We start from the raw sequence: 27,078 nt of genomic DNA, 5'->3' as shown, positions 1-27,078 counted from the left end.
ACAGCGACTGCCCGAGTCAAGGAACCAGCCAGTCAATATTGACGCCCAAATTGCGATAAGATAGTGCATCCGAGCCCTCAGATAGCCCGCTTGAGCCTCTAGGGAAATCCAAGGGCAGATCAACCTCGCTGTAATTTGCGGTCCCCAGGGGCTGGCCTGGCCTGTAGCCATCCACGGACAGCGCGAGATTCCCCTGCTCACCACGTTGTCGTCTGCCGCCCAACGCGGTAGCGAATAGAACCCGGCAAGCTCCCCACTGAGGCAGACACCTGTTGCGATAAATAGCCGAGGCCTGATAAGGACCCAGGATCAGATAAGGCACCTTTGCGATATGGATACCTTGCTGCTGACACAGCTCGCCTTATCGTGAGAGGCCCGTCAACCTTGCATGCGACTCTGCGACAGTTTGCAATCACCAACTCAAATCGGACTTACTGTCACGAGTCGACGGACCCGTCTGCGCGGATTCGACGCCCTAGAGACAGCCCTTCGAATCACACCGATCCGCACAGACACCGTGTTTGTCCGCTGAAGAGTGGCTGAAGAAGCCAAGCTGAGTGCAAGCAAGCAACGAGCAAACAAACACGACGCCACCAATATGGCCGAGGAACACTTCAGACCGGCGCTGATTGTCGTTGATTTCCAAGAGGATTTCTGCCCACCTGTAAGTAGACAACTTCAACGAATCCAAACCGTAATCATGGTTCTAGGCCCAGCCGGCAATGATCGTCAAAGAAATGGAGGAATAATCCGCGCACATGACTGACACCATGGAGCATGGCTCACTCGCTGTCACCAACGGCCGCGATATCCATACCGTCGTCAACGCCTTGTTGAAGCTGCCGTTCGTCGCCAAGATAGCCACCAAGGATTGGCACCCCACAGATCACATCTCCTTCGCCTCCAATCACCCAGGAAAGCAGCCGTTTGTTGACTCCATCGCCATTGTCAACCCGCGAAACAGCGCCGAGACGTATCACACCCGTCTGTGGCCGGTGCACTGCGTCCAGGGTACGCCCGGTGCGGAACTGGTACCGGAGCTGGATGCCTCGGCCGTCGACACCGTCATTGAGAAGGGCCAGATGAAGGAGGTGGAGATGTACAGCGCCTTCTACGACCCCTTCCAGTCGTCCAGGGTCGCCGACAGCGGGCTTGCGGGGGCACTGAAAGGAAAGGGCGTCACAGACGTATTCGTTGTCGGATTGGCTGGCGACTACTGCGTCAAATTCACAGCGCTGGATGCGAGCAAGGAAGGCTTCCGGACCTTCATCGTCGAGGAGGGAACCAAGCCGGTGGACGCAGAGAAATGGGACGACTGCAAGAGCGAATTGGAGGCCAGCGGGGTGAGGATTGTCAGTGTGGAGGGGCCGGAGGTCCGAAGGGTTGGCACGGCAGGACGGGGATGAGGGGCCGAGAAATTGTCGTTCCTTTGAGCGTCGTCTCATGAGACGAGGCCAGAAGGTGGCATTCCCGCCCCGTCTGTTGGTGCAGGGCGGGCCAAGCGCAATAGTCTCCGTTTCCTGTTCTGCACCTGGAACGCGATCAAAGTATCCTTCCGTACGGGCTCCGTGTGCGGCATCGTGTTTCAAGCACTCTTGTTGGTCTTTGGGTTTCTGACAGTCCGTCAGCATGGTCTGCTAGCGTGTGTTTGCTCCATGCGCTTGCTTGGATGCAGCCCTACCCTGACGAATAGGTGCCTGTAAAGACTCGATCGAGATAGGGTAAACGGCATAGCAAGCTAGTTTGCTGGCCCAAAGATTAACAGTTTCTCCCGCAGTGTGTTTTTGACAGCTGACTCGATGTTCCATGAATACCCTCTCCCAGGTCAGCCCGGCCAGCAGCTCCAGAGCCCCTCCGCGGGAGCATTGGCCATTGATAGTCGCAGCGAGAGCCCAGAGGGTATCCGTTCTGAGGAAAGCAGAAGAGTGGCTTCGACTGGGATTTCACAGCAACCCAGTGACAGCAGACAGGGACCTGCTGCGCCGCAGACGTGGTAAGGTGTGCTTGGGTATCAGCGCATTGCGAGGGTTCCGTGGCCCCGCGACGCTGGAGGTGCGGCAGTGGGAAGGCGAGGGGCCCTTGGCTGGTCCATGCGGTGGATGGAAGAAGACGGGGAAGAAAAATAGGAGATCGCCAGGGGTTGGCTGCAGAGATCTGATGTTGGCGGGCGTCCCATTGGCAGGCGATTGGCAACGGCGACGAATGCAGGCTCACACGGGCTCACCGCCGGGCAGTACCCGCAGTCCCGCAGACGTCGAGAGTCAAGACACTGCTTCATCGGTGATGCCCTGGTGCGTTGTGGTTGAGGAAAAGGGCCGGGCGGAGGGGGTACGGCGTCGGATTGAGTGGGCGATGGGCAGCGGAGGTCGACGAAAAGACCAGGGACCCGGCGTGTCAGATCAGGTCTGCGAGGCAAGCGCGGGAGAGCGGGTGAAGCAATCAGTTCTTTTGTGATGTTCCCAGTCCCAGGTGGATAGATTGGGACAGAGGGCCATGTCGATGAGGGACATCTGGGGGAGACGGGGCAGGGAGGGCTTGAAGCAGCAAACCGACCGAAGCAAGTCAGCATGGGACAGCTGGACATGGGTGTAAGCCATGATGGTGCGTGCAGGCAGGTGCTGAAAGAAAGTCAGCGTCTCATTTCTCGGTGGAGGACGGGATTCGACAGAAGGAGTTGGGGGCGGGAGAACCCGAAATCCGGTGATGATGACTTTTGGTTCAGGACGGGAATGAAGAACTGGAAGCGAGACAGCTGCATGTCAGAAATTATTATGGAAGGACGATGGAAGACGGCACGGCACAGCACAGCAATGGATCGTAGTTGCCATTGCTGTTACAGGCAGTTGCGGATACAATCGCACTTGCCAGCAGAAAAGAAAAAGGCACAGCACAGCGGGTCAGTCCAGGCAGGGCCAGACCCACTGCAATTCCACGAAAGGTCGGCTGGGATTGGCTCAATCACGTCAATGTAACCCCGGTGTAAATCCGGGTGCAATGGGTTCCATTGGCTGCGGGCAGTTCATTCCCAACGTCAGCCAGCACAAGGGAAGAAGCACAGGAAGGAAGGACCCAGAGAACACACCTCAGCAGGGGAATAAGCACTCCACCCGGTACGGACACCAGCTCCTGCAGTCGCAGTTGCAGTTGCAGTTGCAGTTACAGTTGCTGGCAGGCAGTTGCAACTTCACCTCCAACCTATGCTCCTGCTGGTTCGCCTGCCGGAGCCGACACCGAAAAGAACCCAGATCAGAATCTGTTTGGGAAAGAATCGAACCGCCCTTAGTTTCTTTTCTCTTCTGCTGCAGAAACGGACCTGCACCCTTGGACCCTTCTCGAAGACCGCCCGTCGTCTCGCCGGATGGGACCCTGCCTTACCGCCGTCCCTGCTGCGTCTGTGGTGTCATGATAACTAACGGACTCCATATCAGATACACGACTGAGAGTTGCCGCACACCGCAGGGCCGCCGACCGACCGCAGCAGGTCCCGTGTCTGTGTCTGTGTCTGTGTTCCGTTACGCGGCGTTGGCGGTGCTCTTGGTATCCGTAGTTAGTTCTTGGTTAAAGCAGGTAGTTCTCGGTGGTTTGAGGCTTTGAGCAGTCCAGTGATGCAGGTGCCGAATCATCGAGGTCCCTTATCGGACTGGCACGAGATAAGATAGACGAGCTATCGCCCACGGGTCACCACCAATCCGGCGCCAATGCTCAGGGACCAAGCTACAAAAACATGGAGGAGGGGCAGACACCATCATCTAAGAGGCCGAGAAGCAAACAAACTACACGATTTAGGCAGGATGCTACAGTGTGGCGGTCCTCGAGCCATTGTGCTAGACCGATTGTTCTTCCCACCCACCCGGTACCTAATCCTTTGGTTCGTCCATTTCATAGAGAGGGAGCAATAAAAGTTCATTGGACGAGACGAGACGAGCCATCTGTGCGGCGCTGCAGCTGCGGTAGCCCCCCTGTGACACATGCACTACTGTCTGCCTGTTAGCCTTTTGGGGGCGCTCCAATACCTTATGCTAAGAAGGCACAGTGACGCCTAGCTTCCGCCTGGCCTTTCCAGATAGCGCAAAAGGCACCTTAGCGGGTGACGACAGACATGCCGGGGCAGATGCGACAGCCCAACGTCTGCCCAGCCGCCCCAGCCCGAGCAGAGACATGAAGGACGCAGTAGGTAATACGCAACAGGAACATCGGTGTTGTTATCAGCTTCCTTTGCGCTGACTACCTAGATGCTGACTACCTTGCCAAAGATATTGCAGACTTCTAATGTCAGAAATGGCGGCCAAAGACGAGCTGGGTGGGACCCTTGTTGGCTGAGCTGTTTGCACAGGCTACGGCGTTGGGGGGAAGTTGACACACAGCCCTTCTTACCGAATAAGGTAAGGCGTCGCAGAGGTACCGCGGTACATGAGGGGCGGACCATGATCGGTAAATTTGCCATTGCTGGGCAATCCACGTCAAATTCTTTTTTTTTCTTTTTTTTTCCTCTCCTGCGTCTCCTTTGTGGGTGAGAGACGAGGGAAATCATCATCATCGGCCACAAACCTGCCTGCTGCTCCCCCCCAGTGTCCCCGTCCAGCCCAACGCATGTTGCTGGGATTAGCATCACTCAATTTCGTCCCGTGTGGAGCTGCTTGTACTTTGTCTGCCACGGTAAATTCCCGCTGCGAACGGGTACCTCAATTTTGCTCTTCGCGGCCGGTACCAATTCCAGGCCTCTCTCTGGTCCTGGCTCTCGTTCTTGGTTCTCTTTCCCTCTCTTCTTTCGGTGTCTCCTGTCTGTTGCAATACGAAAGTACTTCGTACCTTGATACCTTGGACCTAGAAAGACAAGCATCCGGGTGTCAGCAACTCTGTTTTCTTGCTCTGTCTCCGACTGCCGCCTCCTGGCATCTTTAAACGTGCTGCTCCCGCCCTCCTTCGTGAACGTCTTCGTGCTTGCTCCTTTCCTCCAACATCACGACCTATCCTTCCCGCCACCGACAACAACTGGCCTTTTATCCCTTGGCCTGTAATCTACATATCTGAAGGGTCAGCAGCGGCGTCAGCATCATCACCAACCGCACTAAGAGCCTCTCTTAGTCTCTGTGTGTCCCAGTCCAAGACAACCTAGGACTTGAACAACACCATACACGCACCCTGGCCTCCGACCCCCCCCTCTCGACCCGTTCCGACCCAGCAGCAGGCTCCATATCTACAAGTAAAAAGGTACTTGGCCGCCGTTGCATCGCGAGGGTCTTGTTTCGCTCCTCGTCCTCCCTCCCTCAGCTTTCCCCTACGCTACTCGCAGTCAGTCCCGTCCTCTTCAACAGGAAACCGGCGCTGCGCATAGTAACCCACTCCTCCGAATTTGAGCACTTCAACAGCTCCTTGCGACTTCGGCTCTCCGCAACCACCGACCAGCCTCGATCTCCGACCGGATTCTCGACTAATAATTTTTCAAATTTTCGGCCTGCCCTGTCGCCTTCCTTCTTCCTCCCTCAACATCGACTTTTCTCACGAAAAGTTGTTGTGTGCGCGCATAATCCTTGAGGCACTAAGCTGCACGTTTGAACACGAAAGACGTCAACGGCGCCTCTCTGCTCCGTCGACTGGGACAGGTACGTACGATGCGCAACTCTCGACCCCTCCAACCCAATTGGCATTACAGTTGCAATTGCAGCTGCAGTTGCAGCGCATCCCGCACCGCTCCGTACCGTACCGCAGAGCATACTGTAGTAGTACCTACCTTACCTACACCGCAGGCGATGCTGCACTGGACGAGAGCTTAGCACCACACAATCAATAAGCCGCGCCGCCAAACCTAGCCCAAAATTTCCTCACTCCAATCCAATCGCCCGCTTCCCGCTTCCTCCCCCAAGCCACCCCTTTCGCGACTTTTTCGCGCACTCAACAACGGCCCTGAGCTCCGTTTCCAACTCTCGTCGAGGCGTCAATTGCTAACTGTCCGACCCAGACTCTTGCTTCAGACCCTTTGATCCGATCTTCGAACCCCAAATGACTTCCTAATCGTTACGGCTGCATTCACCGCTCCATTCGCCATGATATCTTCATCGCTTCTCCCCAGCCGATTCCGGGGCGAGCAGCCTGCCGCCCAGGCCGCTGCTCCCTCCTGGCTCAACAAGAAGCTCACGCCCGGCCTCAAGTTCCTCTCAAAGGTCGCCTGCTCCCACCCGATCCACACCGTCGTCATCGTCGCCGTCCTCGCCAGCACTTCCTACGTAGGACTTCTGCAGGAGAGCCTGTTCGATGCTACAATCAGTGTCCGCTCCGCCGACTGGTCCTCCCTCACTGAGGGCAGTCGCCGTCTGCAAGCCGGCCCCGAGACTGCCTGGAAATGGCAAAATGTCGAGCCCGAGGCCACTGTCGCCAAGGACGTCGACCACCTCGCCCTCCTGACCCTTGTCTTCCCCGAGTCTCAGTCTCCCGAGTCCGTCAACACCGCCCCGCGCACCCACGCCGTCCCGATCCCCCAGAACCTGTCCGTCACATCGCTGCCGCAGACCTCCAACTCCCTGACGAGCTACTCCCAGGACAGCGCCCTCGCCTTCGCTGTCCCCTACTGTCAGGCTCCCGAGTTCCTCTCTCTCGCCCAAGAGATCCCCGATGCCTCTAGCGACGAGACCCAGACTACTGTCCACGGGAAGGAGAAGAAGATGTGGATCATGAAGGCCGCCAAGGTCCACACCCGCAACAGCCTCGTCCAGTGGGTTCGCAATGGCTGGACCGAGTTCATCGACCTGCTGAAGAATGCCGAGGCTCTGGACATCATCATCATGGTCCTCGGCTACCTCTCCATGCACCTGACCTTCGTCTCCCTGTTCCTCTCGATGCGTCGCATGGGCTCCAACTTCTGGCTCTTCACCAACGTCCTCTTCTCCTCGGTTTTCGCCTTCCTCTTCGGTCTGTTGGTCACCACCAAGCTCGGCGTTCCCATCACCATGGTTCTGCTGTCCGAGGGTCTGCCTTTCCTGGTTGTCACCATTGGCTTCGAGAAGAACATCGTCCTCACCCGTGCCGTTCTCTCCCACGCCATTGAGCACCGCAAGCCCAAGGACAACAAGGAGGACAAAAAGTCCAAGAAGTCCGAGGTCTCGTCCCCCAACGTTATCCAGTACGCTGTGCAGGCCGCCATCAAGGAGAAGGGCTACGACATTGTCAAGGACTACGCCATTGAGATTGCTGTGCTCATCATCGGCGCCGCCTCTGGTGTCCAGGGTGGTCTCCAGCAGTTCTGCTTCCTGGCTGCCTGGATCCTGTTCTTCGACTGCATTCTGCTCTTCTCCTTCTACACGGCAATTTTGAGCATTAAGCTGGAGATCAACCGCATCAAGCGCCATGTGCAGATGCGCCGCGCTCTCGAGGACGACGGTGTCAGCCGCCGCGTTGCCGAAAACGTGGCCCAGAGCAACGATTGGGCCGATTTCAACGGCAAGGCCCCCAAGGAGGCTTCTTTGTTCGGCAAGCAGATGAAGAGCAGCAACGTCCCCAAGTTCAAGGTCCTCATGGTCACCGGATTCATCCTGATCAACGTCATCAACATCTGCACCATCCCGTTCCGCAGCTCCAGCTCTCTCCCGAGCCTGTCTTCTTTGACCGGTGGGCTTAGCGCCGTTGTGACCGCCCCTCCCGTCGACCCCTTCAAGGTGGCCTCCAACGGTCTTGACGCTATCCTGGAGTCGGCCAAGGCCAATGAGCGCCAGACCGTCGTCACTGTCCTCACCCCTATCAAGTACGAGCTCGAGTTCCCCTCAATCCACTACGCCCTGCCTTCTCCCGCCAGCAGGTCCGGCTCCAGAGACGACGACGAGTATGACCACTTTGAGAGCTATGGCGTTGGTGGCCGCATGGTCGGCAGCATCCTGAAGAGTCTGGAGGACCCCGTTCTCTCCAAGTGGATCGTCGTTGCCCTCGCCATGAGTGTTGCTCTGAACGGCTACCTTTTCAACGCCGCTCGCTGGGGTATCAAGGACCCCAATGTCCCCGACCACCAGATCGACCCCAAGGAGCTGGCCAAGGCTGAGAAGTTTAACGATACCGACTCGGCCACCCTGCCCCTTGGCGAGTACATTCCCGAGACGCCCAAGCCCGCAACTCCGGCACTGTCGGACGATGAGTCTGAGCTGTCCATGACCAAGGCCAGCACCCCCGAGCCTCGCACCATTGCCGAGCTGCAGAAGATGATCGACGAGAAGCGTGTCCACGAAATGAGCGACCAGGAGGTCGTCGGCATGTCTCTCCGCGGCAAGATTCCAGGTTACTCTCTCGAGCGCGCTCTCAAGGACCACACCCGTGCCGTCAAGATCCGCCGCAGCATCATCTCCCGTACCAACGCTACCTCCGACCTCACTGGCAGCCTCGAGCGCTCCAAGCTTCCCTACGCCGGCTACAACTGGGAGCGTGTCTTTGGTGCCTGCTGTGAGAACGTCATCGGTTACCTGCCCCTCCCTGTCGGTGTCGCTGGTCCTCTCGTTATTGACGGTCAGAGCTACTTCATCCCCATGGCCACCACTGAGGGCGTCTTGGTCGCCAGTACCAGCCGTGGCTGCAAGGCTATCAACTCTGGCGGCGGCGCTGTTACTGTCCTGACTGCCGACGGCATGACCCGCGGACCCTGCGTTGCTTTCGAGACTCTCGAGCGTGCTGGTGCTGCTAAGATCTGGCTCGATTCTGAGGCTGGTCAGTCCACCATGAAGAAGGCTTTCAACTCTACCAGTAACTTTGCTCGTCTGCAGTCCATGAAGACTGCTCTCGCTGGCACCAACCTGTACATCCGTTTCAAGACCACCACCGGCGATGCCATGGGCATGAACATGATTTCCAAGGGTGTCGAGCACGCTCTCTCCGTCATGGCTTCCGAGGGTTTTGAGGACATGAGCATCGTTTCTGTTTCTGGTAACTACTGCACGGACAAGAAGGCTGCCGCCATTAACTGGATCGACGGACGTGGAAAGAGCGTCGTCGCCGAGGCTATCATCCCTGGCGATGTCGTCAAGAGCGTGCTCAAGAGCGACGTCGACACCCTGGTCGAGCTCAACGTTAACAAGAACCTCATTGGATCAGCCATGGCCGGTTCCATTGGTGGATTCAACGCCCACGCTGCCAACATTGTCGCCGCCATCTTCCTTGCCACCGGTCAAGATCCCGCCCAGGTTGTCGAGAGTGCCAACTGCATCACTGTCATGAAGAAGTAAGTAAAACAGCCATTGCAATTTATCGCCAGTTCCTAACAGGTCCCTAGCCTCCGCGGATCCCTCCAGATCTCTGTCTCCATGCCCTCTCTCGAAGTCGGTACCCTCGGCGGTGGCACTATCCTTGAGCCCCAGAGCGCCATGCTTGACATGCTTGGTGTCCGTGGCCCCCACCCCACGAGCCCTGGCGAGAACGCCCGCCGCCTCGCCCGTGTTATCGCTGCTGGTGTCTTGGCCGGTGAGCTGTCGCTTTGCAGTGCCTTGGCGGCCGGCCACTTGGTCAGGGCTCACATGCAGCACAACCGTTCCGCTCCTCCGACGAGGACTAACACTCCCGCTCCCAGCGGAACGATGACGCCTGTCGGTCTGGCCATGACCAGCGCCGTCGAGAAGGCCAGCAAAGTGAGCGCCGCCGCCGCCGAGCGATCGCGCCGTTAAACACTTGTCTTGCTGTATATACGCAATTAGCATGATATAATTACGGAGTTTTGGGGATAGAGTAACATCACATGGCGACTGATACACCATTTTCGCATTCGCTGCATTGCGTTTCAGTGATTGGAGGAGGAGGAAGCCCAGCACCCGAGTACGAGGTGCGCTGGTAAGACCAGCATGTATTTAGAGTCAGATACAAAAGAGTTTTTATGTCTTGTAAGCGTGTTTTGCTGCTTGTGATTTCTTCGTTTGCGCCACACTTCTGCCTTGATGTGTGGCTGACGGTTGCTTAGTCATTGTAGCCTTTATACGTCCTTCCACATCACTTCTTCGCACGCTCTGAAGGAGTCTACGAACACCAGGTACGATCAACTTCAATTTGTGGTCGTGCGGCTGCGTACAAACTTCGGCAGGTATGTTCATCTCGACAAGGGTGTTTCCAATGTCGTCAGGGTCCAGACCACCTTCGCTCAGCGGCATCATCCCCCGGCGCCTGAGCCGATCTCCCCGCCCCGGTTCTGCCTAGCGATGTCCTTTTCTCCACGCCCTGATTCGCTGTAGGCATCTTTCGTCCGATGGCTAGGCCGCCGAAGGTGAGGCTACCGGGCCGCCAGTCTGGGTCGCGGGGAACGGCACGCAGGATTCAAGGCAGCGCAGGCAGCAACAGCCCCGTCTCTGGACCGTGCCGCAGAGGTCAGTCCCCGAAACAGGCAGATTCCCCAAAGAACGATGTCGGATATCGAATTCTGTTGATCCTTTTGATATCATTTTGAGTCACAGCACCCTGGGACATGGCGTATCTGATGCGGTTGCGGCAGCCGGTGACTCTTTGCTCGTCCGAGCGGGGTACGGCTGCCTGCATCTAGGACTTTTATGCCTAGCCCCTGAGGCTCAACTTTGTTTACCTTGGTATCTTCCAACTACAAGATCAGAGGGCCGTTTGCTGGTATAAGAATGTCTTCGTCAAACTTCGTTGAGGGAAGGAATTGCACCAACGAATCTATTCCTAGAGAGTACCGAATACCGTTGCGCCATCCTGCAGCACTTCCAATAGAACCAATAGCACGTGGAACAGCATATCCAACAGCACGTCCAGCCATGGCTCGCACCAAGCAAACCGCTCGCAGAAGCACCCAAGATGAGCCCATCGACGAGGAGGATCAGAACGAGATCAACGGCACTCTCACTGAGGAAGAAAAGAAGCGCCGCGAGGAACTCGAGAAGGCTCCCATGCAGATCGAGCTGAAGCATCTCGAGAAGCGATGGACCAAGAAGGGCCGGGCGTATATCGCCGAGCCTAAGGAGGATGAAGATGTCCCTGAGGAGAAGACCAACTGGTATGAAAAGTACGCTCTTTGCGTAAGTATCCATTTCCTTGAATACAGCGGCTTGGTGTTGACGTGGCCAGATCACCCGCGAGTACAACATGCAAAACGAGTTCGTCTGCCGCACATCCCTCGAAGTCAACTCTCCCTCGCTCAAGACCATCCTCAAGGACGTCATCGGTGGCATATACCCGGGCCAGTCCTACATGACGTCCGACATCTCCGTCGCCTTCCCCCCTCGCAGTCTCTACCACTATCGTGACGACCTCGCCGCCGCGGGCAACGACCTCGACCCCGACTCCGAAGGCGCCCGCCACCTCCCCCTCCTCCTCGCCTTCATCGACGAGCACTTCGCCGACACCATCAAGAACACCACCAACCTCCTCGGCCAGCGGCTCATCAGCTACGAGTACCTCTGGACCATCTTCCGCCCGGGATGCCTCGTCTACGCCACCCGCCTCAGCCAGGCCCGCGCCTACAAGCTCCGCTCGTACGACTACGTCTGCGGCCAGTGCCCCGGCCTCCGCCTCGGCGTCGAGTACGTAGACTTCGACGGCGACGACTTCGGTACCCGTTTCGAGTACCTCCAGATCCCCGCGTTCCAGGGCGCCGTCGAGGTCGCCGCGCTCAACGCCATGCCGCTCGCGCACCACCCCTCTCCCGAGGCCGTCACGGCCCTCCTCACGCACCGCGGCCGCCGCTTCGAGGCCCTCGCGGGCCAGAACTTCCGCGAGTACAAGGGCGTCGCGCTCGACGAGCGCATGCGCCGGTACAACATCGACGGCCGCGTCATGGTCGACGCGCAGACGCACCACCGCATCAACGCCGACGCCGCCTTCACCGTCACCGCGTTCCCCAAGACCGCCGGGCAGAAGCGCAAGCAGGCGCTCGACAGCGACGAGATGGACCTCGTCCCGCGCGAGACGCCCGCCGACAAGTTCGCCCCGCTGACGGACGAGCAGGCGCTGCTGGCGGCCCCGACGGTGCGCGGGTTCAGCTTCGCGGAGAAGCGCTTCTTCGACTTCTTTGTCGACAAGATTCGTGACATCGAGTGGAACACGCAGTGCTTCGAGCAGCTCGTCCTGCCAGAGACTCAGAAGGAGCTCGTGCAGGCGCTCGTGGCGGAGCACACGGCGCGCGCGACGGCGGGGGCCGAGTTCGACGACATCGTCAAGGGGAAGGGCAAGGGCCTGATCCTGGTGCTGCACGGCCCGCCAGGCGTGGGCAAGACGCTGACGGCGGAGTGCGTGGCCGAGTTCAGCCGGCGGCCGTTGTACATTGTGTCCTCGGGCGACCTGGGCACGTCGGCGGAGGCGCTGGACGAGAAGCTGGGGCAGACGCTTGATCTGGCGTCGACGTGGAAGGCGGTGCTGCTCATCGACGAGGCGGATGTGTTCCTCGAGCGGCGGTCGCTGCATGATTTGGGAAGGAACAGCCTTGTGTCGATTTTCCTGCGCACGTTGGAGTATTACTCGGGCATCCTGTTCATGACGACGAACCGCGTGCGGACGTTTGACGATGCGTTCAAGAGCCGGATCCACGTGCCGCTCAAGTATGACGATCTGCCCAAGGAGAGCCGGCTGAAGGTGTGGAAGAACTTTCTGGCGGGCGTCGAGGGAGGGGTGGAGGTGGACGAGGAGGGGTACGAGAGGCTTGCGGAGGGAAACCTCAATGGGCGGCAGATTAAGAATGTGGTGCGCACGGCGAAGAGCCTGGCGGCGCATAAGAAGCGGAAGCTGGATGTCGGGCAGCTGTTGCAGGTTGTGGATATCCAGATGACGTTTGAGAGGGAGCTGGGGGATGGGGGTGTCGATGAGGTTGAGCGGTAGATGTGTTTGTGGGTTTTCAAGTCGATGTGATTAAGTAAACGAATGCCATTTGATTTGAACTTGGCCACTCGTAATCAGGTCTGAGAGTTGACCTTACAATATTTGACTTATGCTTCGTGTGTAAGTCGGGCATGAAGAGGCCGTTGACAAGCCCTCCACCCAAGACGCTCGTCTTCACAGCTCCTGCAAAAGCTAAGTGCTCACGTCACCCAGATGAGACGGCCGCCATATGTCTTGTGTTGGGAACGATCTGGATTTCCGGCAATTACCCTGCTGATACCATACGATCGACATTAAAATCTTACAGGCGAGAAGCATCCGTAGTAACTGACAATGGAGTATCTTTATCTGCCGGGAGTATTACTTCCAGGCTTCTGGTCACAGTATTTAAATGTCAGGCAGTGGAAACGTAGCATGGCCAATTTCAAACGTCAGGTGGACCGGCCCGTCTCCTCATGGTCGATGGTTGCATGTGTGTTGAAGACTCGGCACAGAGCAGGCAAAAGAGTTTCATGCATCCCTGATGATCTTGCTGTGGCTCAAATTGGAAGGAACCTATCGCCCCAGCTCGTGTTGGAAGCTACGCCGCAGCACCTGCCCCTTCCTCCAACGTCCATCCCACGGCCCCGCCCCGGCAAAAGCGGGTCTCTCACCCACCACCGCCGCCCGATCGAAACTCATTCAATCAAAATCGTCACCAAACGCATTTCATTGTAAAATGAAGCAAATTGAAAAGAATCAGTCGCCGGATGAGGCAAAAGTAGCGTGACAAGAGTGGGATTCGAACCCACGCCAATTTCTCGACTAGCACCTGAAGCTAGCGCCTTAGACCGCTCGGCCATCTTGCCCGTTGATAACTGCAATCAAAAGTCCATACATGACGCGTAGGTCAATGAGGAAGAGCGACAATGGCTACGTTTCGCCTCCCTGAGTCGTCCGGCTATCTCAATTCAGACCGCTGATTGTAGCTGCTGCGTCTGATATATATTGCGGATATTGCTACTTATGATTGAATAGTGAGCTCGACCCGCGGCGGGTAGTAGAAAACCAGCATGCTGAGCACCCACCTAAGGGCGTCGAAACTCCCCAACCTGCCGGTGCCCCTTTTCCCTTTTCGTTTCTTTCATACTTTCAGTTGAGACTGATGGGCTCTGAATACCGGTTATGAAGATCGTAAACCGCCTTGAACTGTTGTAGAAGACATCGGCATGCCCTGAAGGCGTCTGAAGGTTCGAGGCTATCTGTACAAAGAAGCTAGCGTAAACGGACGCAAGTCAAATATGGTGCTCGAAGAAAATAGCTCTCAACCGAGCCATTAAAACTCTGCATCAAAGATATACAATGGGCTTCAAGCTATTCTGCGCCTCCGCTCCCGATATTTCGTTATTTTCCACGACTTTCTACATTTTCCCGAAAGCCAGCTCGGAGTCTGAGATGAGTATTCTCTCCGCTAAAGCTACGCTTTCTGGGCAAGCCTTTGGGATAGGAATTTTCATTCAGATCCATTAACCTGGAGAAGATGACCGCCTTGACTCATCAAAACACATCGGTGATGTGTCATGCTCAAGTAGCGGCCGACGTTCCTCCCGAGAGCCCGCACTTACAGCATGGTAAGCTCGGCTGTTGCGGAATTTAGCTTAGCCACAAGCCTCGCAATACTCCCGGGCTGATCTCAACTGTTGATTGCAATGTCCTTGGCTTTCGGCTCAGTTTACCACCTGAATGCATGGGGTATCGGAGTGGCCTCGTTCTCTGGATAGACATGATCGGGCTGGAACTCACGGGAGAGGGCCTGTCAACTCCACGGCCTGGCTACCCGATCGCACTGTGGCACATTCAGTTATGAGCGAATAGGTTTCTTATTTCCGAAGGCCTTTGAGATGGCATGGCTTCGTTGTGAGTTCGAATTGTCAGCTATCGCTTGGACAGGACGATAGTTCAAGCCGCAACACCTTCTACCAGCCAGTCAAGTCAGCTACGGATACCAAGATAGTAACTTCGGAATTTCTCGAATATGTGCAATATTGTCAGGGCAAAATAAGCTACCTATTCAACGTCAGAAGAATATCCCAAAACTCCCCGAGCCAACCAATTACGACGCCATTAAGCCCAGCTCTTCCGACGAAACATTTCCTAAGAGTACGAAATGTACAACCCATTCTCGGCATCATCCTGCATAAACACCCGCCCATCTTGTCCGTTATTGAAGTTGACCGCCAGCTCCACGACGATCCTCTCCTGGCACTTGACACTCGGGCCGCCGTGCGTCGCGGGGGCGGAGAACTCAGGCTGGTCCCAGAAGGTGAAATCCATTCCCGGGACGAACTCGCTGCCCTCCTGGAACGGTGCAATCGTCGTGGGGTTGATCAGCACGTCGCTGCCGGTGGTCCACGTCGGGAAGCCCTCGGACTTGAGCTGGCGCGAGGAGACGAGGCCGTTGCCATCGACGCGGAAGACGCGGTTTTCGATCGGGCCCTGGCGCCAACCGAGCGAGCAAGTCTTGGCTGACGGCGGGATGCCGGTGAAGACGACGACCTGGCGGGTAATATTGGTGTGAAGGTCGAGATGAGGGACGTTGTCCGTGTGGTGGTTGGGTTGGTTGGCGGACTGGTAGACGTTGAAGTGTTGGGGATGGGCGATCAAACCCGGGGTCGCGGTTGACGCGCTGGGCGGGACCGAGGTTTGGGAGCATTCGCGAGGTGCGGAGGGTAGGGACGCAGCAAGAGAGATGATGCCGGCCAGGGCGAGGAGGAGCTTGGAAGACATCTTGAAGCGGTGAAGAAACTTGGAGGAGGTTGCACTAGGCGGGTTGAAGAAGGATATAATGCGGTGAAACTCTGGCGTGGGACAAGGCGGTGCTGTAGTGTGTGTAACGATGAGATGCTGGTGATGGAAAATGTGAATACGTGTCGGAAAACAGCTTCCACTTTATATCTACTCGGCATTGACATGAAAATGGCCGAGACATTCATGATAGCCCCGGGACTGCTGTACCCAGCGGGGCTGGCGCAAGGCTTCTGTTGGCATCAAAATCTCATGATCGGCCTCAGCTCCGGGCCCAGGCTTAGCACTGACAGCTTCCAGCAGCGCTTGAACAGCCTCGACCCATGACAAGCCCGCCAAGGCTTCCGCAGCATTCAAGAGGAAACCGACCTTTCAGCCAAATAAGCATAAACATAGGCTTCCATGGATGTTACTAGACTCCGCCTCGCAGAAGCTCCAGATGAACCGCACGAGAATCCGACGACTTGCAGCTGATCCCGGTTGTGCACGTGTGGGACAGGAAGCTAAGGCTAAGTGCGGGGCTCAGTGCGAGACTATGCACTGAAATGAAATGCGATCAGGATTGGGGTCTAAATTTAGTCGCTGGCATTAGCGGGGGAAGGATCTACAGGATGGCTTGTTGGGAGGCTGAGGCTTACACAGGTAGGTTGGTCAGGGTGGATGCAGTCTTGGCTCGAGTCCGAGGTGCGTAAGCAAGACAAACCTGCATGAGTTATATGAATGATCTAGCCTGATACTATGAGCAATCTAAGCTGAGGACATAATCTCAAGGCTTGCTCACCCTGCTGATCCCAACCTTCACCTAAGACATCACTTCATGTCCTTAGTTCAACTGACGACCCTCAAATTTGCGATTAAAGTAGACGAGGCACTCGTCAGAAGAATAGAGCGTGTTGGTCGAGGTCTTTTCACAAACCGAACCGACTCCACACTTAGTACGGCCCTCAGAGAAGCGTGCACCACTTCCTCTTTCCCAAAATGCTTAACTTTGGACAATCCAGAACACAATTCAAGATTATAGATGTAGTCAAACCGTTTCAACGTGTCATGCTTTTCAACGGAGAGGTTCAGCCGCTGAGCCAATCAGTGGTTCTCGGCATGCCGAACCTCCATCTCGGGGAGTCAACATTCCCCGATCCACCGGCACCTCATGTCTTGTAGTCGACGAACCCATTTCCATAGCACCACACAAAATCCACAGACAAGAGGCATCGGCATGCCCCGATGATTCTCAGGGTGTTGGGGAGCTTCTGCACAATGATACTGGCGAGTATTGATCATTACCTTTCCATGCCGGGAGGCGAAATGCTTGTGCTCCTTAAGTACTAGTTAGTTCCGGCCCTGCGGGCAACGAATTTGTTCAAGTCACGCAATAGCTTCTCTCTCTTAAAAATTGCATCGTCGATTTTTGTCAACCTCCCTTACGCCCATTTTCTTGTGGTAACGCCACGCAAAAATGAGGCTCCTCTCTCCAAAAACAATACTGCCGAGCCAAGCGGTTGGGACCTTCGTCTACATTCTTCTACTCGCATGGCTGGTTCGAAAGTTCGTGAAGGTGATACAGTTCAAGAAGCGATATCGTTTGCCTAATCCGGTTCCCGGATTACCTCTACTTGGAAACGCCCATCAAATCCCACGAGACCTTCCATACCTATTCTTCCAAGACCTGGCGACGAAGTATGGCGAAATGTAAGAAGCTCAAGTGTGATTACTGCGCCGTCAATATCGTCGAACAAGCGCTTACAAGAAGGTGCCGCTGACCATGAACCCTACATTTAGGTTCACTATCAACATCGGAGGGACGAACTGGCTATTTCTCAACTCCAAAAGGACTGTCAACGAGCTCCTGGAGAAGAGAGCAGCCATATACTCATCGAGAATGAATCTCCCAATGGCTTACGACCTCGTGTCCCGCGGCAAACGAACCCTGCTAATGCCCTACGGAGACTTGTGGCGTCGAGAGCGCAAGGTCATGCATCAGATTCTGAATGCTACACAGCGCAACATCTTCGAGCCGTTCCAAGACCTAGAGTCCAAGGCTTTGCTCCTCAACTACCTCGAACGTCCAGATGAATGGTGGAAGAGCCACGGGGCCTTTTCCGGCTCGGTCATCATGAGCGTCGTTTTCGGACGCCGAGCCGGCGTTGATGATGCGAACTTGAGCGACTCTCTTGCTGTATCTGAAGAGTTTGTCGAGTATCTCATGCCCGGCCGCGCGATCGTCGACCATTTTCCTTTCCTCGCCAACATTCCATGGTTCAAAAGTCTGCAGCCGTGGCGGTGGTATGGGGACGACCTGTATGAGCGTACTCGCGCGTGAGACTCCCACACCCAGACTCGCTGGTCCACAATCACTCATCGACGTACAGGGTATACAAGCGAGAGCTGGATCAACTTCGCGAACGGCGAGCACAGGGCAAGCAGCGGGACTGCTTCATGACGGAATTCCTCGAGAAGGAGCACGATTCCGACTTCACCGAGGACGAGTTTCTGTTCATGGCAGGCGCCCTCATGGAAGCCGGCACGGACACCACTCGCGCATCCTTGGACCAATGTGTAGCCGCCGCCGCGTTGTGGCCGGATTGGATTGAGCGTGCTCGGAAGCAGCTTGATGAAGTATGCGGTGCTCACGCCGAGCGATTGCCGACCGCCCAGGACATGCCGAACCTGCCAATCATCAAGGGTGCAGTGAAGGAGAGTGTTCGATGGAAGTAAGTCTCGTGCTCCCGGAAACCGCCTTATGTGGATCGTGGGAAATGCATGAATAACACCGCTAACGGATCTCGATGCCAGGCCGACAATTGCTGAGACGGGAATCCCGCATGCGTTGATGCGAGACGACGAATTCGAAGGATACAAGATCCCAGCGGGAACGATCGTGACGTATAATCAATGGGCGATTGCCAATTCCACGGACGAGTACGAGCAGCCGGAGAGGTTTTGGCCAGAACGATTCATCAACGAAGATCTTGATAAGCCTGCCAAGGGGCATCTCGGATTCGGCGCAGGTAAGATGCCATTTTCATCTTGGTAAAGTCCATCGTTCCGTCTTGGCTTAATCTTAATTGTCATGCAGGGAGACGACTTTGTGTTGGCTATAACGTAGCTATCACTAACTTGCACATCTCATTGGCTCGACTAGTCTACTGTTTCGACGTTCTGCCAGTACCTGGCGCGACGATCCACACCTCGCAGTCACCCAAGGTGACGAAGCATGGTCCGTCATTCCAGGTGAAGATCAACGTTCGAAGTGAGTCCCATCGGCAACTCATCGAAAGAGAGTGCCGCGGAGCAGCTATGTAGAAAACATTTGATCCAAAACCAGGCACCACTTTACGCAGGGTGGATAGGCGTCAGCTTTTCAACAAGTATCAATTCAGGCGTAGGAGGAGGTCTTCTTGTATGCACTAGTGCTTAGAATCATGGATAGTGGAACCAAGCCTGCATAAGGCATCTGCCAATTATTGGATTTCTTTTGACCACCCCAAAACCGCCTTAATAGGATGGCGATCTAGTGTCAGACGGAGAAGCACGCTTGTGGAAACCACAAAACCATGAGCGTGTTCTCGGGCTTGGTTGCTGTCCGCGAAGCCGCTTACAAGACGCTGGTGAGGGGCCGTTCCCCACATCATCGCCAGTGATCGACGAGGAGCGGGCCGCAGCTTCGGATTTCCATGTCCGTCCGATTCAGCCCCTTTCTGCCTAGAAGTGTGAAAGTTGACTATCTGTTTTGTCCTGAAGGACGCGTTTTGCGTTTCGGTATACATATCTCAGTTTGGTTTATTGCTAAGGCAACCTGGTACCACCAACCACCAACCAATGGCCCCTCAGACCCAACGGTGGTCTTCAAGCACGACAAACAACCAACTCACCCAGGCTCTATCTAGCCAGAGATCAAGACCATATCAGAAAGAACAATAAGCGTCTTTATGATGGAAGGTCGAAAGCGAATCCTGCCTGGGAAGAACCTGGTTGACGGTGATGGCCGCCCGTCTGCTAAGAGAAGGCAACTATCCCGCCGACCACCCCGGGCATCACAGGCATGTGATTCTTGCGCAACATCTAAAGTCAGATGTGACGATCAAAGGAGTTGCCGGAGGTGTCTACGAAAAGGCATTGAGTGCATCAGAAGCGCTGGGCCATTTTGCGTTGCCGATGATGGGCGTGAGCTGGCACAGGATGACGTCTCCCCTCTCGTCCCTTCAAGAACCGTTTCGCCAGCCATGACTGCCGTGGCCGAAAAAGCTGCTTTGGAGTTAGACATCGGGCAGGGCTCATGGGCGGACGACTCGTTTCTGTTCAATGATTTCCTGACCTCATTTGGAGCGCCCGATGTCTTTGGGATCGATTCATCCATGCTGTCTTCGCTTGCGCCTATGCTGGCCCCGAGTTCACAGGTAAACCTACAGACAGAAGCGCGTCAATCGTTGCTCGTTGAATCTAGTGACCAGATTGTGGTCTCTGATGAGGCGAGCAAAGTCTACGACAACACGCTGGGTAACTGGAAGCCGGCGCAGGGAGCCTCTTCCAGAACCGAGAGTCTTTTCATATCGGTCACGGAACAGGCGTCTATGGTTGGTCAGATGAGGGAACATGATTTGTCGTCATCAAGTCATCATCTGACCGCGGAGAAACGAGACCAGATTGTGTATCTGGTTCAGAAGCATTCCGCAACTCCCCCCAGTCTGGCGGCAGCAACTTCGTTCCCGTCAGCAAGAATTCTCGGAGAGATGCTGCAGATATTTCTGTCCAGACAGCGGGACGACATTGTTGGAATGATTCATCTTCCCACCTTCAATGTCGCTGAATGCGACCCTCTGCTCCTCGCCGCCATGATATCGGCTGGCGCTGCATTTTCAACACATCCTTTGGCAAATGAATTTGGATTTGCGTTAATGGATGTGGTAAGAATGATTCTGATGGATTCCGTGAGTTGGTCCGGTAGCCTCTTTGCTCTCAAGTTTCTCACAGTGTCCCAGGGCGACCGAGACAACGCAATCACCCGCAGCCTGTCATTCATCCAGGCCATGACCTTGGTGTGTGAATGCGCCCTCTGGAGCGGAGACCAGCGAAAGACTGAGATGTCTGATGCCACTTCGGCTATTCTTGCGTCGGTACGAAGAAGCTGATGGTGATGTAATGCTCATGATCTTTTGATGCTAATCAACAAGCTCTAGATACTACGCCATAGCAAACGATTATTTCGCGTATCTTACAAGTCGGTCACGCGATCCGTGAACGGGGACGAAGAAGACTTGCACCTTTTATGGATTGAATGGGCGAATCAAGAATCCTTCAAGAGGTAACCAGATTTCCTTGCTGTAATTTGGTTGTCATTGGATTTGGCTAACCTGATCTAGAACTGTCCATCGCTTTTACCTGCAGTGTATACAACGGAGCGCCTTCAGGAACACACCCTCTCCGGTACCCAGCCACGACATGACTGTTCCACTGCCGGATACCTCCAAGCTCTGGCTCGCAGAATCTGCCGCGAAGTGGAGCATGACATGTAGTCAGGTTTTGAATGGAGGCCCGGAAGACCAGAAAAGCTTGAGTCTCTCAAAGTGTCTCTCTGATATTTCTGTTCTCAAGAGGTTGCCACCGTCATTTGACTTCAACTTTGCGGTCTTGATGGCCTCATGCTCTGTGATACCGACCTTGGTCGAAGCTCGCACGCGTTACCTTGCTACTAACATCGCGTGCCGGACAGACTGGGCCCGTGGCATTCCAGATACTTGGGAAATCACAACAGCGGACTTGAGGACTTTCAATGATGTTCGCTATATCCTTAAGTCAGAGCCGGACGCAAGCCATGCTCTCGCGTCGTTCTACTTCGGATACAGCGAGTTCTGCGCATCTGCACCCATGCCCATGGTGGATGCTCTGCTAGGAAACGAGAGCTACTGTTCGTCTCGCGAGGCGTTCGAGCAATTAAGAAGCTGGGCAGGAACTCAACAAGCTAGGCGTGCGACCTGGCATTCGGGGCAGATCCTCCGAGCTGTGGACCGGCTTTCGCCGAAGGATAGGGCAGACTTTCACGCCTTTGCATGTTACCAGGCCATGTTGAGCTTGTGGGTCTACAACTTGTATCAGACGTGCCCTGCGTCAATGACAGGTGGCGAAGCACAATCTGCTGAGGACGAGCTGAGGATACAGATTGATGGCGAAGAGACGATCAAATCTCAGCGATGGATCAGTTACGGTAATGGAAAGCCGTACATCTCAAGTGTTGCGGGAATTATCGAGAACGATTGTAGGAGCACCAGCAATAACGTTGCAGGAACAAGAAGCTATGAAGGTGAAGAAGGATTACTGGTTTCTGCGTTGGAGAGGGTACGGAGTCTTTTCGCATCGGAAGTCACAGGAAGACAATTCCCAATCTTGAAGCATACATGTCGGATTTTGCAAGCTCTAGGGGCTTTTAAGCGGGACCAAAAATGAACGTTCCTATCCATCGGAACTATATTAGGTAACTGAACTAATATTCTGTCATTTTCTCCTCGTTGTTACTATCAGTAAATACTTAGAACTATGATGGCTTCCGCAGCGTGAAGCGAGGTGGCGGGGTGAGAATCAAGCTTTCCGCCCAGTCTAAGGCAGGTGGCAATGACATTGGAGTTTCGTACCTCCCGAATTGCACTTGACTATCTGTCGGGCTGAAAGACTGGAGTAGGTGCCTGCTCATCCAGGAGAGGCTCCTGCTTTGTTTCAACCTCCAGACACGGGCTTTCTTGTTCTACCTTAAGCAGGAGGAGGTGGGTCGGCGACTGCCTTTTGACAGTATGCGCCTTCCCGTAATGAAAGCTTCAATGCAGAAAGTGCAAGACCGAACAAACGAAGAAGGAAGCAATAGGAAGCCGACTTCTCTGGGTATTTATTTCAACCTCTTCTCCCCCGGCCACATCCTCAAACCTCCCACTTCCAACATCACCCAACCTCAATCAACACCAAACTTGCCTCATTGCCACCACTTCTTCCCTACTACCCCACACAAACGAACCCCAAGATCCAAGAAATTGCACACAATGGCTGCCACCGACAAGGAAACCATCAAGAACCTCGCCGAGAACGGTCACATCATCACGGCCAAGGAGGTTGCCGACATCGACAAGGCCGAGAAGGCCTTGACCGGCAATGACCACACCGTCAAGAACGGTCTTGCTGGTAAGATGCCTCCCTTTTGTTGCTAATTGCCTTTTCTAGTTCTTTGCTGACGTCTAATCCCAGCCACTGCTCAAAGCATGCACGACAAGCAGCAGACATTCCTGAAGATGGAAGCCGATCTCAAGAGCAAGCCCGAGTCGGACATCACGAAAGACGATGCCAAGGAGCTCCAGACTGCTGAAGTATGTTTGCATCCCCGAACTTGTCGTTTGGGACCTGCTGACGTTGGCTCCAACAGGCTCGCCTTCTTGGCCATCGCCCTCCCGCCGGCTCGGCCGCTGCTACTTTCCAGTCCATCGCGGACAAGAACGAAGCTGCTCATCAACGCGAGGACGCTTCCATCGAAGGCAGGAAGGAGACCGCCGTCAAGGCCGATCAGAATGCCTCGACCAACGAGAAGGAGGATGCCCCTGCCAAGGACTCTGGCGTCTCTGAGAAGAAGGAGGCTGCTACTCCCCATCAGGATGAAGTTGTTTCTGCCAAGTCGGACCCTTCTACTGCTAAGATAGCTGACGCCTCCGAGAAGAAAGACGATGCCACTGTTCCCGAGGTTACGGAGATCATCAAGAAGCAGGAAGGAAGAGCTCGCCATGATCACTGACTCCTTCGAGAAGAAAGACGATGCCACTGTCTGCGAGGCTACGGAGATCACCAAGAAAAAGACCGAGATCACCAAGGAGATGGACGAAATCATCAAGAAGAAGGACGAGATCGCCAAGGAGATGAAAGAGGTCGAGAAGAGGATGGACGAGATCCTCGACTCTTAGGAGACCGGCTCGCAGGATTCCCACCCTTGAGGGGTCATGCATGGATGTCAGGACGTGAGCATATAATATTGGTGGGATGTTTACCGCAGTATGTCTTTCGATAATGTCCCCGCTCGTCAGGAGACGCAGAGCCTTTTTTGATGTGCAAACGTGGACACGTTGGCACAGGTAGTCATAATAGCTCCAAGTTTAGAGAAATGCACTCCCCATGCTAGTGATAGGCGATTCTGACGCACGATGATAGACAGGGTTTCTTCATGCGGTGTTCTAACTTGATACTTGGACCACGAGCTTCTCGCCCTTGACTTCGCCACTTTGCAACATTTCAAGCGCTTTGATGACCCCCTCGAAACCACCACTCACCTCTTTGATGGGCTGCGTCTCCAGCTGTTTGCTTTCCAACAACGACTGCACTTCTCCAGCCCACCGCGCAGCAACATCGTGGAGTTCAAAGTTCGCCTTCCGCGAGTATGTCGGATGGCCCAAGTCAACGTCGTACCCAAGTGCCTCAAACCCCATGACTGCCTTCGACTTGACAGCGCGCCTTGTTCGCCATTGCTTGGGGCAATCTTCAAGGCATGCGTATCTCGCTCCGACCCTGGCCAGCACGCTGTAACAAATAGCGGCAGACTCGGCATCCGTGATGCAATCAAGTGCGTGCTTAATTGGCATCCCACCAGCAAGGGGCTGGATTGATTTGGCACAGTCTTGCGAGGTGTACGAAGCTGTGCCGATGGCACCGTACTTCTTGACGAGTGGTGCTGATTTATCGGAACAAACAGCGATTGGTGCATAGCCCGATCTGTCTGAGGTGAGTTTCTGCCTATCTGCAAGGGACTGATCTTAACCTACTGCTTCAGCATTTGTATAGCCATGATGCCCGTCGCCGTAGCACCGCCGTAAACCAACACAGGACTCGGCTTCTCTGCGGGACGCGACGGCAGTCCCTTCAGATTCAGTGCCTCTGGGTCTGAGATGGCCAGACATGCCGTACACCATCCGATAGACCCTAATGCCGCCGCCTGCGTATCGCTCCACCCGTCCGGCACTCTGATCGTATGCCGCGAATCCGCGACAACGTATTGCGCAAAGGCACCGTTTGAAGAGTTGTCAGGGCGGTAAGGGAAGTCAGCGCCGCAGACCCGGACACCGGAGGGCACGATGGACGATGAGCCTGCGACTTCGACGATCCCGCTAAAGTCGCACCCTACTGTGTTGCCTTCCATGAAGAAGTGGGTGACCATCTTGTAGTCTGTGGGATTGAGGCCCACGGCGAGGACGCGGATGAGAACATGGTATGGCGTTGGTAGTTCTGGGATGGGCTTGGAGGTGCTGACGGCTAGACGGAGACCGGATTCTCTGGATGCTGCTTGCGACTGGATTACTGCAGTCTGGGTCTTTGGTAGTGCCATCTTGCTGCGGAGGACGTTTGCGTTATGGGTGAGTTCTAGGCTTCGGATTCAAATTGCCAGAATGCCCGTCTAGCCATATAACCTAGTGGCCGGAATCAATCTCGAACGATAAAGAACGTTGTAACATCGAGCAAGGCGACAGATCCCTGCTCCTCAGACTCCCAGTGGTTTCCGAATTAGGAAACCGGCACCGAACCCCGCCTCCGAATGGCGGCTTGCGACTCGGGGCCGGACATCGTCCCACGCAGTAGCCGGAGACGGGTATCTGAAGAATGCGATGCCTGAACCTTAAGGTTCGGATGGACTACTTGGCTTCTGGCGTGTGTTGCAAAGACTGGTGTTGTGGCTAGCAGACCACATTTACTGCCATTTTCTGGAAGTTGCTCCCTCCCAGCACACTGGATCGGCTTGAACCTTCATGCAGGTCATCATTCGGCAAAGTTTCTGTCACTGTTGAACCTCAACTTTGCTCTCATCTGAACTCTCCTGGGGACGGGACTGCGACGAGAAGCCGCAAGAATGCTGGCTGAAGTCACACTCGGGCTTTCATGGCCCATACTAGGCGCTGTCATCGCCGGACTAGTGAGCTATCCTGCCACGGCGAACGTAGAAGAAAGAGCTGACACATGAGGCAGACCTTCGTCTACCTCGTGGTACTCCGACCCATCTACAATGTCTACTTCCACCCTCTCCGCAAATACCCAGGCCCGAAACTATGGGCAGCTTCCGTCCTCCCATGGGGCTTTTCCTTCATGGCCGGCAACATGCACAACAGCCTGATGGACATCCACACAAAGTACGGCCCCATCGTCCGCGTCGGGCCCAACGAGCTCTCCTACGCGATCCCCGAGGCGTGGGACGACGTCTACGGCCGCTACCGCGCTGGCAAGCGCAAGGAGAACCAGAAGCCGTCGTGGTACCTCAGCAAAGATGCCAACGACATCCTCGGCGCCGCGACAGGCGACCACGGGCGCATGCGCAAGATCCTGAGCAATGGCTTCACCACCAACGCCATGTTGGAGCAGGAGCCGGCCATCGCGGGATACGTCGACCTGTTGATCCTGCGCCTGAAAGAACGGGCTGAGGACGGCAAGGCCGCGATCGATCTGTGGCAGTGGTTCGTGTACTGCCTGTTCGACGTCACGGGCGACTTGTCGTTTGGCGAGCCGTTTGGATGTCTGCGGGAGTCGATGATGCACCCTTGGATCTCGTTTGTGCTGAGCAACATCAAGTTGACATACATTATTCTGCTGTGCACGCGTATCCCGTTCTTCTTTTTCTTTGCCCCTGTGTTGGCGACGATCAAGTTGGTGAGGGAGTACGCGCAGCACCGTAAAGTCTTGAGGGAGACGGTCGATCGGAGGCTTGCGCTGAATGTGGAGAGGCCTGATCTGGTGCAGGTCATGCTCACTCAAAAAGATGGCTTGGTATGACTGGGCCCCCCTTCGACAACCCTATCCTTCTGTAGACGTGCTAATTATTTGATAGAAAATGTCACAGGAAGAGATCTACAGTAACGCTGTCACCTTAACCCTCGCAGGTGCGGAGACGACGGCAAGCGCCCTCTCAGGAATCATGTACATGCTGGCGTCATACCCGGAGGTCAAGGCCAAGCTCATGAAGGAACTGCAAGACACATTCAAGAGCGAAGATGAGATTAACATGCGAAGCGCCATGCAGCTACGTTACCTGGCTGCCGTCATCGACGAGACGTTCCGGTACCACCCTCCCGGTCCGAATGCATTGTGGCGGACGACGCCTCCCGAGGGAAACTGGATTCTTGGGGACTTTATTCCGGGAAACGTGAGTTGGCACAATGTGTAAATCTGAGGTAAGGCTTCCTGCTGATAACTATCGTAGACAATTGTGGGCATCCCGCATCGCGTCATGTACCGCAGCGAAGCCAATTTCAAGCGTGCCGACGAGTTCATCCCCGAGCGATGGCTCGCCGACAGCAAGACTTCCGAGTTCTCCACCGACCGGCGAGAAGGGTTCCACCCGTTCTCGTACGGTCCTCGCAACTGTATTGGGTTGAAGTGAGTATCGCCCAACCTTTTCGAGTGCGGGACGCTTGCTGACTGAACGGTTAGCCTCGCTAACGCTGAGATGCGTTTCATCCTGGCACGTGTTTTGTGGAATTTCGATGTTGAGGTTACGCAGCAGAGCCG

At 55.3% G+C, this 27,078-nt stretch overlaps 8 protein-coding genes and 1 non-coding gene across 9 annotated transcripts; 6 read left to right on the top strand and 3 right to left on the bottom strand.

The window, feature by feature from the left end:
* Positions 1 to 770: 770 nt before the first annotated feature.
* On the top strand, positions 771 to 1,406 carry COL26b_012175 (uncharacterized protein; the record flags this gene model as incomplete). The annotated part of the gene is made up of 1 exon (XM_053184822.1): positions 771 to 1,406. One exon carries the CDS (start codon positions 771 to 773, stop codon positions 1,404 to 1,406), a length of 636 nt encoding a protein of 211 aa, XP_053031253.1.
* A 4,638-nt stretch (positions 1,407 to 6,044) lies between these two features.
* COL26b_012174 (uncharacterized protein) lies at positions 6,045 to 9,632 on the top strand (the record flags this gene model as incomplete). The annotated part of the gene is made up of 2 exons (XM_053184821.1): positions 6,045 to 9,193; positions 9,245 to 9,632. The coding sequence occupies 2 exons, from the start codon at positions 6,045 to 6,047 to the stop codon at positions 9,630 to 9,632; spliced, it is 3,537 nt and encodes a 1,178-aa protein (XP_053031252.1).
* Positions 9,633 to 10,727: 1,095 nt separating this feature from the next.
* On the top strand, positions 10,728 to 12,783 carry COL26b_012173 (uncharacterized protein; the record flags this gene model as incomplete). Its single annotated transcript, XM_053184820.1, has 2 exons — positions 10,728 to 10,988; positions 11,038 to 12,783. 2 exons carry the CDS (start codon positions 10,728 to 10,730, stop codon positions 12,781 to 12,783), a joined length of 2,007 nt encoding a protein of 668 aa, XP_053031251.1.
* Positions 12,784 to 13,549: 766 nt separating this feature from the next.
* On the bottom strand, positions 13,550 to 13,631 carry COL26b_012172. Its single transcript has one exon. It is a non-coding gene; the product is annotated as a tRNA-Leu (tRNA).
* A 1,285-nt stretch (positions 13,632 to 14,916) lies between these two features.
* COL26b_012171 (uncharacterized protein) lies at positions 14,917 to 15,549 on the bottom strand (the record flags this gene model as incomplete). Its single annotated transcript, XM_053184819.1, has 1 exon — positions 14,917 to 15,549. The coding sequence occupies one exon, from the start codon at positions 15,547 to 15,549 to the stop codon at positions 14,917 to 14,919; it is 633 nt and encodes a 210-aa protein (XP_053031250.1).
* A 1,909-nt stretch (positions 15,550 to 17,458) lies between these two features.
* COL26b_012170 (uncharacterized protein) lies at positions 17,459 to 18,870 on the top strand (the record flags this gene model as incomplete). Its single annotated transcript, XM_053184818.1, has 4 exons — positions 17,459 to 17,883; positions 17,937 to 18,278; positions 18,361 to 18,575; positions 18,734 to 18,870. 4 exons carry the CDS (start codon positions 17,459 to 17,461, stop codon positions 18,868 to 18,870), a joined length of 1,119 nt encoding a protein of 372 aa, XP_053031249.1.
* Positions 18,871 to 22,592: 3,722 nt separating this feature from the next.
* COL26b_012169 (uncharacterized protein) lies at positions 22,593 to 23,498 on the top strand (the record flags this gene model as incomplete). The annotated part of the gene is made up of 4 exons (XM_053184817.1): positions 22,593 to 22,731; positions 22,795 to 22,913; positions 22,970 to 23,281; positions 23,310 to 23,498. 4 exons carry the CDS (start codon positions 22,593 to 22,595, stop codon positions 23,496 to 23,498), a joined length of 759 nt encoding a protein of 252 aa, XP_053031248.1.
* Positions 23,499 to 23,765: 267 nt separating this feature from the next.
* COL26b_012168 (putative secondary metabolism biosynthetic enzyme) lies at positions 23,766 to 24,910 on the bottom strand (the record flags this gene model as incomplete). The annotated part of the gene is made up of 2 exons (XM_053184816.1): positions 23,766 to 24,108; positions 24,351 to 24,910. 2 exons carry the CDS (start codon positions 24,908 to 24,910, stop codon positions 23,766 to 23,768), a joined length of 903 nt encoding a protein of 300 aa, XP_053031247.1.
* A 519-nt stretch (positions 24,911 to 25,429) lies between these two features.
* On the top strand, positions 25,430 to 26,950 carry COL26b_012167 (uncharacterized protein; the record flags this gene model as incomplete). The annotated part of the gene is made up of 4 exons (XM_053184815.1): positions 25,430 to 25,492; positions 25,546 to 26,337; positions 26,399 to 26,713; positions 26,771 to 26,950. The coding sequence occupies 4 exons, from the start codon at positions 25,430 to 25,432 to the stop codon at positions 26,948 to 26,950; spliced, it is 1,350 nt and encodes a 449-aa protein (XP_053031246.1).
* Positions 26,951 to 27,078: the final 128 nt, after the last annotated feature.

This window comes from Colletotrichum chrysophilum, assembly GCF_026319265.1.
Source record: "Colletotrichum chrysophilum strain AFK26 chromosome Unknown scaffold_165, whole genome shotgun sequence".
NCBI lineage: Eukaryota > Fungi > Ascomycota > Sordariomycetes > Glomerellales > Glomerellaceae > Colletotrichum > Colletotrichum chrysophilum.
This window is presented reverse-complemented; position numbering and strand designations above follow the sequence as displayed.